Genomic DNA, 14375 nt, shown 5'->3' on the forward strand with positions numbered 1-14375 from the left:
AAACGAACGAACAAAGAAAAAACAAGTTTCTATACAGGAGCTTGTTTTCTGATATGCTGAATGTGATGGTATGATTTTCATTAACATCGCTTGATATTTTGGAGGTGTTTTCCTCTTTTTTGAAAATTGGCAAATTTTTCTCAGGCTCGTAAATTTTGACGAGTAACATTAAACATGATGAATTTTATATATTTTGAATAGCATCGAAACTGGATTCTTTGACGAATCTATTGTTATCAAGACTCTGTTTCTTTGGAGTTTTGGTTACTATTGGGCCGCATCGCTCCTTACTTATAGTTCGTTACCACGAACTGCTTGATAGCAAAAATCATTGAAAAAAAGATGAAAAAAGAAAGTTACCTGAAGAATTTGATTGACTTCTGATAATTGCTGATGGCCCACTGTATTACTTCCTTCACTGAAAGTAAAATATATTGAAATAACAGTTATATTAGATTAATGCCATTATTTTCATCAAATCGAAATAAACCATAGCGAACGTTTTTATCAATTCTTTCAATTCTTAAATAAACATAGCGACTATTAGAATGTCTAGTGCCCTGTGCTCATTGACTCGATTAATCAATTAGTTCATATAATCAACAACATAAAAATAAAGATAATAATGAAGAAAAAGAAGGAGAAAAAAGTAACCATGATATTCACAAGGAATCTGCTCTCGTAATACAAGGACAGAAATCAGAAAATAAAAGACTTTTGGCTAAAAAAAAACTGGAAACCCATATTATCACAAATTTGGCAAAATAAAATTGACAAACCAAAGTGATACGGGTCACTTACTGTTATTGTTTTATTTCATTTGTGATTTCATTTCAGTTCATTTTCTCCTACCTGAATGGCACAAAATTTTAAATTCAACAAGCTTCAGGGTGACATGCTACCGGTCCCGTCTAAGTGATCGTTTGTATAATTTTCACCATATAGCCTGGATTTCCTTCACTAACGTGAGCTTAAACACTATTTAACTCTGTTGTATAGTCAAGCTGGCCGTGGAAAGTACTTAGCATGTTTGCAAGGCCATTTCCAGGGGAAGGGTTTGAACTTTCCACCTGTAATGTTTGTCCAACTCGTATAAATGTAATAAAAATACACAAAACAGATTTTAGATACGTTTTTTTTTGTTAAACTTCCCCTGAAAAATATCCCCTCCTCCCAAACAAAAAATCCTGGATATGAACCTGCATGTTTGGCTCATTTTATAGTCCTTGAATTAATAGCATATTAATATATAATTATATTAACTAAATATATTAATTAATATTAATTTATTAATATTATTCTTGTATAAATGTTAATTTCTAACATATGTTCTCGCTTTTTTCAATCCATAGTTATATGCTATAAATCAACGTTTTAAAGATTCCTAGCTTCTTCTATACCTCTTTTTTCCTATGCATCTCAACTTCTTCTTTGCAACTGTCTTTTCTTCTTCTTCTCTTCAATAAATCCTTGAATCTTCAATCTAGTTCGGCATTGTGGAGTGACATGCATGAGAGGTGTAGCATAAGTGGGAGATGATAAAAACGGCAATGAAGGGGGGGAAAGTGATGCCATGTTTTTTTCTCACTTAATTGGACTGTCTGCCTTGCCTTTTTCTACAATTACCCGTGAATTGACTTGCACACAACTATTCCATTTTTAATTCAAATCTTATGCAAAATTATACATCTTATGCAAAAATTTTGCTACATTTAGTCCCAACCCAAGTTAGGAACATCGGTTTGGTAATACCCAAATTCAGGTTAATTGTGACTTATTTTCGGATGTGCGAATGAATTTACAAAATCCTTTAATATATAATTGGTATGTCAGTGAGAAACACAAAAGGTGTGGAAACAAATATCAAGCGCGGCCAGTTCAGACGATCGACCATTAGACTCCCATCTCGGATCATGGTTTTGAGTCCGAGGCTAACACCTTTTTTTAAATTTTATTCTTTTTGGGTAAAAGTCTCATTTTCAAATAGTTCGAGGTAACGACCTATAAGTAAGGATTGATTTAGCCCAATAGTAACCAAAGCTCTAAAAAAACATAATTCTGATATCAATATATACATCAAAAGAATTGGCTTTTCATGCTGATTTCAAAGGCACAAAATACATTAAGTTTAACAGTACCCATCATTGCCTGAAATTCAAAAGGGGTGGAAAACCCCCCCAAAAGTCAAGCGATCTTAATCAAAATCCCGCCATGACATTCAGCATATCCGAGACCCCTATTGTAAACGGTTCAAACTCCTATCAATTAAATATGAAATTTTGTATTTTTTGCGGGAAGAAAGATCAAGGATGCGTCGCACCAGGTTTATAGCTAAAATATACACTTCTGTGTAATGTCACAGATTCTCAAACGCAAAAATAGCGGAAATTCGGGCTTTTTTTTACAAATATCACTTAGACAATATTTTAATTTTTTTTAAATTAACAGTCAAAAACCAACAAACTTTTTTTTTTATTTCTTCCACATAGAACATGTCAATTCTGAACTACCACCGCTAATTTGTCAGTAAAGTGTTTTCAACTTCCGATATAGTGACAAAATAGCAATAATAAGTGGCTTTCACACAACGTAAGTAATTTTCTATGCTAAGTGGTTAAGTTACGTTATGTTAAGCATAACCTTTTACATTTAAATGCTTCTTTTCACATTAGAATAGCGCAAAAATATGTGAATAAATTATAATTATTGTGTAAAATCATCACAACCCTCATAAGTAAACTGTTGAAAACTAAACATGTTGGAATAGAAACGGAGATGCTATATCTGGTCAAGCGTGAAATACTTTAGAGAATGTTTTTTAATTCGTTTACAATACATAAAACAACATAAACTTAAGTAATGTGAAAATCTATGTGAAGCTAGAATCTGCCTGTCACTTACGCTGCACTTAACGCTGACACTGCGAGCGTTAAGGACAAAGTTTGTTCCATAAGATTACATAACCTGATCTAAAGTTATGCCAGTGTTAAGTGTTCTGAGTTGTAGCGTGAAATTACCATTAGCACTCCCTATACAACTATGCTTCATCACAAGTAGTGATTAAGTGCCATTTGCACTTTATATATATGGCTTATTTATATTTATTTATTTAATTTATTTATATAATATATAAATAATATAATAATACATATAATAATATAAATATAATATTATATAATATAAATATACTTTATGTATTTATAATATATTTATGTATATGGTATAATTTATGGCATCACGTTCTGCTCCAACTATAATCTTACTTCTTTTGAAATTTAACTAGGTTTATTATCAGTGAAGAAAGAGATTGATAACATGGTCAGAAGCATATTTAGCTTTCCTGCATTGAAAAATATATTTACAAAGACGATAATAACAACTGTAAAATTAAACAAATCATTATGTTTGATGTTAAGCAAGTTTGTAAACATGTTATATTTTATTACCAATTGGTAAAGAAAAGAGCATGCTTATTTTGTAGAATAGAAATTGATATTAGAAAATTATACCTAATAATGATATAATAGTCTATATAGCTAATAACGTTCCAACAGCATAGTATACAAAACTATACTACTACTACTACTAACAACCCACCACAGCACCAAGCCACCTGATGCCAGCACAGCTACGCACGCTCCTCCTCCATCCAAATCTATTCAAAGCCTCCCTCTTTATACTCTCCTAGGAAGTTTCCATTTTCTTTAAATCTTTCTTTATGAGATCCTCCCATCCCAACCATACACAACCTGCTTTCCGTTTAGCCCTAGATGATTGACCGAAAAAGACAATATTTGGCAATCTGTCATCCTTCATCCGAAGAACGTGCCCAAGCCACCTCAGCCTTTTTCTCATTATAGCCTTTAAAAACAGGACGAAACCACACTTTTCGTGCAGCCTACTGTTTGAAATACAGCCAGTCAGTCGGGAACCCAGAACAGTCCATGGATAATTTCTCTGGAAAGAATCTAGCTAATTCACATCCGCTTTTCGGAGCGCCCATGCTTCGGGACCATATTTGACCACTATCATCACTGTAGCTTCCAATATTCCAATCTCGGTATGCAGATTTATCTTCCTATTCTTCCAAACTTTTTTAACTGTGAGAAAACACCCTGAGCCTTGGCTATTCTACTTCCAACATCTTTACTGTTCCCACCGTCTTAACTAATAATGCTACCAAGGTAACTGTAACTGTCCACCTTATCAATCTTTTCATTGCCTAATGTCACCTTTTTATCTTTTTATTAAACGAAACCAGATGCTAACCTCATTTCCTACCATAACTGCAACAGTGTTATTCTTGTACATAGCAATAATCACTTTAATGTATTTGTCTGGTATACCATATAAGGATAAGAATTTTGCTAAAGCTCTTCTATCAGCAGAATAAAACGCTTACTTATAAACGATAAAACTGAGGACCAAAGGTGTTTGATAACTCAGGGACTTCTCAATTATTAACCCAAGATTGAAAATTTGGTCTACATATCCTCTACCCTTTCTAAGACCCCACTGTTCTTCTCTTATAACTTTGTCTACAGCATCTCCACGTCTTAAAAGTATCATCATACTAAGTAATTTTCTTCCTACAGAAACCAGGCTAATACCTCAATAATTACCACACTCGTTGTTATCATCTTTCTCATACAGTGGTTTAATCAGGGTTTACCAAAAATCGCTAGGTACTTCCCATTTTTTAAAAATTATATTCATCATCTTCAGTAGCTTATTTCTAACCTCAGAGCAACAATATTTAAGAAACTCATTGACCATACTATCAGCACACTGGGCCTTATTATTTTTTAATCCGTTCAGTACTGTCACTAATTCTTCCTCACAAAACAAGTCTTCCTTCACGTCCAAGGTATTACAAACTTTATTGTTTTCCTCTATATATTTTCCAACAACTCTATCTCGGTTTAGGATATTCTCAAAACAAGTCTATCGGTTTATAGAAAGAAGAAGAAGAAAATGGCAATTTTTCTTCAAGGAAAGAAATGGCGAAACATCAGACTAATCAAAATCTTAGAGTTCTTTTCGGAATTTTCCAAGCTGTTTCATGGAATTCCCAAGATTTTCTGTTGCGATGACCTTGGAGTTTTCCATCGAGATGTACCCCCCTCCCCCACGAGGAAATTCCTCGGGGCTAATTCCCGAAGGAAAAAGGCGTAGTCAAGCAGTAAAACAATATTACATAATGCCTATAGTCTTTCTTCTACAATGTCGGCAAGTTTATCAATTAACAAAAAGCAGAAGAGAAAGAAATCGTTCTTACATGGGAAAATCCATCGAGCTTTCTTCTCGAAAAATCCATTTGAGCTTTCCCCGAAATCTCGAAATTTGTCTCCCATTATTCCCTACATTTGATATATATATATTATATATATATATATATATATATATATATATATATATATATATATATATATATATATATATATATATATATATATATATATATATATATATATATATATATATATATATATATATATATATATATATATATATATATATATATATATATATATATATATATATATATATATATATATATATATATATATATATATATATATATATATATATATATATATATAATGAAAAGAGAAATCACCAATGCAACAGCACAAACACACACACAAAAAAAAGTAAAATAAAAAAGATAGTTGGTACCTGGGTTTAGCTTCTCTGCCATCAGAATGGTACAATTTTACAGTGGCCACTATACATCCATGTGTAACTGAAAATCGTAGATCTTTTATTTAAATTAATTGCAAATTTTAATTAGAAATGAATTAGATGTTCTGATTGGAACATCTAATATCAAGCAAGCAAAAGCAACCTAGGGGAAAAATTAACAAGTGCACTGGCTGACATTAAAACTTCACACACGTTTCTGTGTTCTATTTTGGTCTTATTTTATTACCAGGTTTTATAACAATTTTGAGGAACTTCCTTTCTTTTTGATTTGCGTTGACTGAAAAGTACTTCAATTATATGCTTCTTTCACGCCCCATTTACGAATGTTTTATTAGGAAATATAAAATTAATAGCAAAAAAGCCCACGACTCCAGCTTTTTTTCTTAACTAAACTCACTTCGCAGGAAAGGACAGAAAGTCCTTTCCTCTTCTTGTAGAGTTCACTTCAAAATATTAGATTTTGTCTTTGTCTGTCCTGAGCAATGAAGAGTACTCGGAGGAGGTCCATCTTGAAATATTTGCTTGTTTTCAATTTCATAACTTGCTACTGGCTGACAAAATCCTCGTTTTTTCTCACCTATTTGGTTTTTATTTTTCACTTATTATATCCTTTCTTTTCTTTTTTGTGTTAGGCACATTGGAGCTGGAAGGTGCCGTGTTATTATGCAGCGAAAGCGGTGACATTGTGAGGTTGATCTGATAAAAAGTAACAAGACAAATGCTGTAAAATAAATTTCTGTACATTCAGCAGCCATAAGCACACACTCCATGAGCAGTTTTCACTCTTAATTGGGTAGTTCAAAGCTGATTATTTCAACACTATTGGGAGGTTTCATATATTATACTTTCTATTTGAGTAAATGGTCTAAACTCAACAGCATAAAATCGAAACAAATTCCCTACAAAAAGTAAGTTTTTAGTATAATACATCATATATGGCAAACTTCTAAACTTCAACCACGTCGCCAGCAAAATCACAAGACCTACTCTTTTCATTTCTTTTTTTTTTGTTTAAAACATTATTCGCTATCTGCTCCTAGGCGACACCAAAATTTCCAACTTTAAATGAAACTTAACAAAACTTTCGTATTGCCAAAGATATGTAATTTCTTATTGTCAGGCTCTTTTTAATGTTGTATAGCATGGAAAGAAAACAAGCAGAAAACAAGTGGAGCAGTAAACTTAAAAAGCATGGAAAGTTTACGCGAGGGGAACTCAAATTTTTCTAAAAAAAAAAAAAAAAAAAGTTAAAAACCGTAATCACACAACGGATTATAAAAACCTAAATAAATTACTACTAATACGATTGTTTCATATCTCTTTACACTGATCTCCATTATTTCCTCCGGTTGAAGCTACCTATAAAAATGCCTTCCTTCACCATATGTTAAAACTTGACCATCGGAGAAACTTCGTCATTGTTACATCTTCAGCTGTCCAGACCCAAATTCGTCCAATGAAACCTGGTAAAGCCCCAGGATACGATGGGGTGCAAACTAAGCACCTCCTATACGCTACCCCACTTCTTATGCAGTATTTGTCACTATTGTTTCACGCTTGTATTTCTCAGCAATATATTCCAGCTGCTCTTTCGGAAGGTCTTATTACTTGTGTCTTAAAGAAGGGCAAAAACCAAAAGGTTTGTGAATCATACAGACCAATTACTATTTACTCCATAATTAGTAAGCTTTTTGAAAACGTTCCAAGAAATAAACGTTCCAAGAAATGAAAATGTTCCAAGAAATAAACACACTAAGTCCAACCATCGGGACAACCGATTCGGATTTCGCGAAGGCTTGAATGTGTAAAACAAACACGCAACTTTTTATCTATTTTAGACCGCTATAGGATGCTGAAAAAGAACCTGAATGTGTGTGCTATTGACATTTCAAAGTCGTTCGATTCCATTATCCATACACATGCTATTGTTTCTCTATTGAGAAGTGGCTTAGATCCTTTTCTCTCCCTTCTTATGAAATTGGTATGGTAATGTGTCCATATGGGTGCGGCTAGGTAGCCAGCTGAGCAAATCCGTCACTTTTCGGAAAGGTTTGAAACAAGGCTCTGTGCTTAGTCCAATTCTTTTTAATAGTCTTATCAGAACCGTTACTAAAAATATTCCTCCATTTCTAATTGAGCCCGATATTGATGTCAGCCACCTCTGTTACGCAGACGATATCCTTCTATTACCAGATGATCTCCAGGTTCTCCAGAATACAGTTTGCTCCGGTCTAAAGGAGATTGGGCTTCAAGTCGCCTCCTCTAAAACTGAGTCTCTTATCTACGGTTTGTCACAACAACCTTCCGTTACTATCAATGTTGGTCCAGAAACCCTTTCTAGATCGTCCTCTCTGAATTATTTTGGTCTCCCGTTTGGATCAAATGTTAAAAATACTAAAACACTCGTTATTTCGGCGTTGAAAGAAAAGCTTAGAAAATCGTACGGGCTGCTTGCTCGAGATAAAGGCCAGTTTCACAAAATAACCCTAGACAGACTTTACAACGCTTTTTTTGCGTCGCATGTCTTATTCTTGGTTCTTTTATGGAGTTTTTTCCACAATATCTGAGCGGAAGAACATTAAATCTTTATTCTTCCATTTTGCAAATATTTCTGCAATTGCCGCTATGGACTCGCAATCGGTACATTTCGAGTCGATATGGCGTTTTTGATATTTCCTCAAAAATAGGCCAGCTTGTGGATAGGTTCCACAAGCACCGAACAAAAGCTAAGAGCTCTACGGCACTTGTGACGAGGTCGGAAAGGGCAAGAGCCAAGAGCTCATATGGCATGAGCTCTAGCAAAATTCTATGAATCAATAGATTGATTTAAAAGGAAAATCAGAGGCTTAATACCGGTGGGGATTTAAAATAAGAGCTCTGAGACACAAGGTCCTTTTAAATATCAAAATTCATAAAGATCCGATCACCCACTCGTGAGTTAAAAATACTTCATTTTTTTCTAATTTTTCCTCTCCTTTCGCCCCCCCCAGAAGGTCGAATCGGGAAAAAATAACTTAATCAAGTCAATTTGTGCAGGTCCCTGACACGCTTACCAATTTTCATTGTCCTAGCAAATCCAGAAGCAACAAACTCGACAAAGCGTTGGACCCCCCCCCCTAATTCAACCGAAGAGAGCGGATCCAGTCCAGTTACATGAATCACGCATCTACGAAATTTTCTTATTCTACCCACCAAGTTTCATCTCGATCTCTCCACTCTAAGCGTTTTCCAAGATTTCTGTTTTCCCTCTCCAGCTCCCCCCAATGTCACCAGATCTGGTCGGGATTTTAATTGAGATCTCTGAGACATTAGTTCCTTATAAATATTAAATTTCACTAAGATCTGGTCACCCGTTCTTAAGCTAAAAATACCTTAATTTTTCTAATTTTCCCGAACTAACACCCCCCCCCCAACTCCCCCAATGAGAGTGGATCCTTCCAATTATGTCAATCAAGTATCTAGAACTTGTGCTTACTCTTCCCATCAAATTTCATCCCTATTTCTCCACCCTAACTGTTTTCCAAGATTTCCGGTTTCCAAGATTTGTGTTTCCCCCTCCAGCCCCCTATGTCCCTGGATCCGATTCGAAATGAAAATGGAGCATCCGAGAAATAAGATCCTTCTATATATCAAGTTTCATTAAGATCCGATCACCCATTTGTAAGATGGAGAAACCTCAATTTTCACGTTTTCCAAGATTTCCAGTTTTCCTCTCAAACTACCCCCAATGGCACCGGATCTGGTCGTGATTTAGAGATTTGAATAAGAGCTGTGAAGCACAAGATCCTCCTAAACATCAAATTTCATTAAGATCTGTTCACCCGTTTGTAAGTTACAAATGCCTCATATTCTCTAACTTTTCTCAATCCCCCCTCCAAAGAGAGCGGATCCGGTCCGGTTATATCAATCACGTATCTTGGACTTGTGCTTATTCTTCCCACCAAGTTTCATCCTTATATCTCCACTCTAAGTGTTTTCCAAGATTTCCAGTTCCCCCCCAACTCCCCCCAATGACACTGGATGCGGTCGGGATTTAAAATAAGAGATCTATGTTACGAGGTCCTTCTAATTATGAAGTTTCATTAAGATCAAATTACTCCTTCGCAAGTTAAAAATACCTCATTTTTTCTAATTTTTCAGAACTAACCCTCCCCCCAACTCCCTCAAAGAGAGCGCATCCATTCCGGTTATTTCAATCACGTATCTAGGACTTATGCTTAGTTTTTCCACCAAAGTTTCAGCCCGATCACTGCACTCTAAGCGTTTCCCAAGATTTTAGGTTTCCCCCTCCAGCTCCCCCCAAAGTTACCGTATCCGGTCGGAATTTAAAATAAGAGCTCTGAGACACGATATACTTCTAAATATCAAATTTCGTTAAGATCCGATCACCCGTTCGTAAGTTAAAAATACCTCATTTTTATTTTTCCGAATTAACGGTCCCACCACTCCCCCCCCCCCAGATGGTCGAATCGGGGGAACGACTATTTCTAATTTAATCTGGTCTGGTCTCTGATACGCCTGTCAAATTTCATCGTCCTAGCTTATCTGGAAGTGCCTAAACTAGCAAAACCGGGACTTTAATCTTACCCATCAAAAGTTATGAACCTGAGAAAATTTGCTCAATTTTTTAAAGAGGAAGAAACACCGCTAAAACATCAAGGGATCTCAATGAAAATAACGCCATTAGATTCAGCATATCAAAACATTACTGTAGAAATTTTTAGCTCCTGTATAGAAAAATGTGGAATTTTGCATTTTTTGTATGTTTTCCCCAGGTGTGATCGTATCAAACCATTGATTCTAGAAAGATCGGGAGAGGGCTCATTTGATCGTAAATTAAATATTCTAGTGCCTTTTTTAAGAGACCGAAAATATTGGAGGACAGCTAGCCCCTCCTACACACCTTCCCCCCCAAAAAATCGCCGATCAAAATTTTGAGATAACCATTTTGTTCAGCTTAGTAAAAAGAGGATGAATAGACCCCCCACAGTCCACTAGGGAAGAGCTGTAAGCTACGAACTTTGTCAATTGTTTATACATAGTATTGGTTATTGGGTTGTATACAGTCATTTTTCGGGGAGACGGGGAGTCTGACTGGGAGAGTCATGCTTGGGAGGATCTTTCCATAGAAGAATTTTTCATGGGGGAAGGGAATTTTTCACGTAGGGGGAGTTGGATTTCCCGGCATTATTTAAAAAAGCTCAGATATTAAATAAAACAAACAAGTGTTTTCAACTCAGAGTATGGACCAAGATTAAAACTTAAAACGGAACAAAATCATTACGTATATGAGGGCATTTGCCCCCTCCTCAATGCCTCACTCTTTACGCTAAAGTTTTTTTTAGAACTTTTAAAAAGCTCATTATTCTAAACTGCCCTTGTGCTTCAAGAGTCATTCTTAAATAGTGTGAATAAAAGGTCAAACTTCAGCGTAAAGAGCGAGGTATTGAGGAGGGGATAATCAGCCTGATATACGTAATAATTTCTGTTCGTTTAAAATGTCAATGTTGTTCTTTACTTTCAGTTGAAAAGCTTATTTTTTATTCCTTCTAAAAACCAAGGAAGAAACTCGGCAAAATATGTCTCTGCCTCTTTTGCAAAAACATCACATCCTAAACTTTACAGTTCGGGCCGGTCCAGAGCCCTAATCTAAAGAGCCAAACAGAATTTTCAAAAAATTCAGAAATACCTCTTGATTTTGATTAAAATGTCAATGTTGTTCTTTACTTTCAGTTGAAAAGCTTATTTTTTATTCCTTCTAAAAACCAAGGAAGAAACTCGGCAAAATGTGTCTCTGCCTCTTTTGCAAAAACATCACATCCTAAACTTTACAGTTCGGGCCGGTCCAGAGCCCTAATCTAAAGAGCCAAACAGAATTTTCAAAAAATTCAGAAATACCTCTTGATTTTCAGTGAGTGTGCTCTTATACTTCGATATTTGATATTTGGGTCTACTCCGAACTCGATCGAAAAACCAGGAAAAAAAACGAAAAAAGAAAACTTCAGAAACAAAGAAACTTAGACTTTGAGGAAATTCCGAATTCTTATAAACAAAATTTAGATTCAATTACTCTAATTCTTTATGGTTAAAAATAAAACAACAAAGGAAACATAGAGCAAAATAAAAAAATTAAAATATTACAGAAACTTAGAAAATATTACAAAAATTAGGACGAACATTTTGGGTCTAGTGGAAATTCTGTATTTTGACAGGCAGTCAAACAGGCTATGAAAGGTGAACTGTATTCAGAAACTAAACTTCTGGCTGTAAGCAAAGCACTGGACTGTCACAGGCGCCGGTATTTTTATCAGACCCAAGAAATAAACGATCTGAAGAAACCCTAATCCGAAGAATTAAACAAAGTTTTAATGAAAAGCTTCAACAAAACTATGCAATACCTCTTTTTGAGTTCTCAATAACATCTACTCCAAACTGAATAACATCGCCAGAAAATATCTCCCGAGGCACAGATTCCTCAGCACCCTTACTCAGTCGCTGATTATTCACAAATGTTCCATTACTGCTCTTTGTATCTTGGAGGAAGAACTAAAATAAAAGTTTGGAACTCGATACAGCTAAGAAATTTTGAATACCAAACAAAATAACGAATAAAACATAGAGCTAAATAAATAAATGAAAATATCACAGAAATAAAAATATCTAAACTAACAACAGTTACATGACCTTTTTTGTGTCATAAATTCAAGAAAAGTAAAAAATATGTGAACAAGTAAAATTGCCATTCACACTTATTTTTTCATAATCAAGAACCGACTCTATTCAATAACTAGACCTACGTTGCCTGGGCAACGTGAAGTGTTGCGGCAACCTTTGTCCGGCTTTGCCGATTAAAGTGTTGCGAGAGCAACACTTTGGTTTTGTTTCTTCGCTATCGGTTAAATGCTGAAGTTGTCAGCCTATCGAAGCTTTTAAAACAGTATGTTCAAAGAAGAACGCAATCAGTAATCAGATGATCACACCCCAGCGTTGAAAAAACAACAACAAAAGAATATTGAAAGAAAGGACTAAATTGACTTTGCAGCCAGTTGAACATTATCTTTTTCAATCGTAGACATCGTAACGGATGAAAACTAGGAACAATATCTTGTATAATCTAGTTGGTATTAATTATAAAACTATCCGGAGCTTTTCAGGATCAAAATACCATAGATGACATTCTATTAATTATTACGAAACTACCTCATTGTTTTGTATTATCGTTTGTACCCGTTGCGTAACATCTTAATTCTAGGTTACAGTGATTGATAGACCATCGATATGAACTTTCTTACCGACAGATTTACAGGGATCGAATACAATGTGCACCAATTTGGACAAATTTCTAGCCTAAAGTGAACCGATTTTTACTTACAAGTCCCTCTCCCGAGATAGACATCAAGTTCAACCGGAAAGAAATAATGGGTACACCAACAAGCAAAAGTTGCAAACTCCTCATCTCTGAAAATGATTGTAACCTAACAGCCGATTATTACTTACTAGGCCCCTAAATGTCACTTTGCAGCCGGTTGAACTTTATCCTTTTCAATCGTAGACATCGTGACGGATGGAAACTTGGAACATTATCTTATGTAATCTAGTTGGTATTATAAAGCTATCTGTAACTTTTCAGGATCAAAATACCATCAGGGACCCATAAATTTCCTGTAATGACTCGCCATCCAGGATCGCTTATTATTGGATGGCGAGTCATTACAGGAAATTTATGGGTCCCTGATTCCATAGATGTGTACCAATTTGCACAAATTTGTAGCCCCTCGTGAGCCTCCTCTAGCAACCGATTCTTACTTACAAGTCCCTCTCCCGGGATATACATCCAAGTTCACCGGAAACAAATAATTGGTACACCAACTAGAAAAAGTTCCAAACCCCTTGTCGCTGAAGTCATTGTAGCCTAACAGCCGATTATTACTTACAACTCCCCTACATGTCTTACAATCGGGAACCAAGTTGTTCTTACCATCAATTACATCAGAAACAGATAATAGGTTCACCAATCAGCAAAAGTTGCAAACCCCTCATTGCCAAAGATGATTATAAGCTAATAATCGACTGTTGCTTGGAAGTCCCCTACATATCTCACAATTGGTATCGGCCTATTTTTGGTTCAAGTGTGTACCTTACCACTGAAGTTGTCAACCCCTTGAAACTTTCAAACTGGTGTATGTCATGAAGAAATTTTTGTAACAGAAAATGGATGACATATACTTTGATCAGCTCATCAAGGTCTATCGATTGTCATTGAAAAAAAAATTCTATCTGTCTTAGTTCAAAAGTTGACTTTTTTGCCGGAGGCCAACTTTCTAACACCACCACTTAGAAAGGAGCAAAGGATAAGCTCTAATTTCTTTAGCAATGAGAGAACTTTTAAAGTTTAAGAGGTATATCTGATACCATTTCTCTATTGCAATCCCAAGTAGAAAAAAAAGAATGGTAAAGTCAGCTGAAATCACGAACAGAAATGGCTAGAAAAAATAGATGGCAGCACTTTCGGACCCGTGGGAAAATCGCACTTTTTTGTTTCTGTAAATTTTTCTATTTATCACTCAAAGAAGATATATTGGCTGTGGGGCCGGGGAACTACCGCATATATTTAACACTTATAGATTTTAGTCCATCTTCAATTTGAAACTGGTGCCTGCCTGCTTGCC

At 35.3% G+C, this 14375-nt stretch overlaps 1 protein-coding gene across 7 annotated transcripts in view; it reads right to left on the reverse strand.

Annotated features, from left to right (window-relative positions):
- LOC136030944 (sarcolemmal membrane-associated protein-like) overlaps window positions 1-14375 on the reverse strand; it is an 89552-nt gene that overhangs the window by 58186 nt on the left and 16991 nt on the right. For all 7 annotated transcript variants that reach the window (XM_065710060.1, XM_065710061.1, XM_065710055.1 and 4 more), the window contains exons 4-6: window positions 12105-12252; window positions 5680-5746; window positions 361-418 (exon numbers count right to left, since the gene is read on the reverse strand). In XM_065710060.1, coding sequence (XP_065566132.1) covers window positions 361-418; window positions 5680-5746; window positions 12105-12252 — 273 coding nt within the window. The remainder of the gene's footprint in view (window positions 1-360; window positions 419-5679; window positions 5747-12104; window positions 12253-14375) is intronic.

This window comes from Artemia franciscana, chromosome 9, assembly GCF_032884065.1.
Source record: "Artemia franciscana chromosome 9, ASM3288406v1, whole genome shotgun sequence".
NCBI classification, from domain to species: domain Eukaryota; kingdom Metazoa; phylum Arthropoda; class Branchiopoda; order Anostraca; family Artemiidae; genus Artemia; species Artemia franciscana.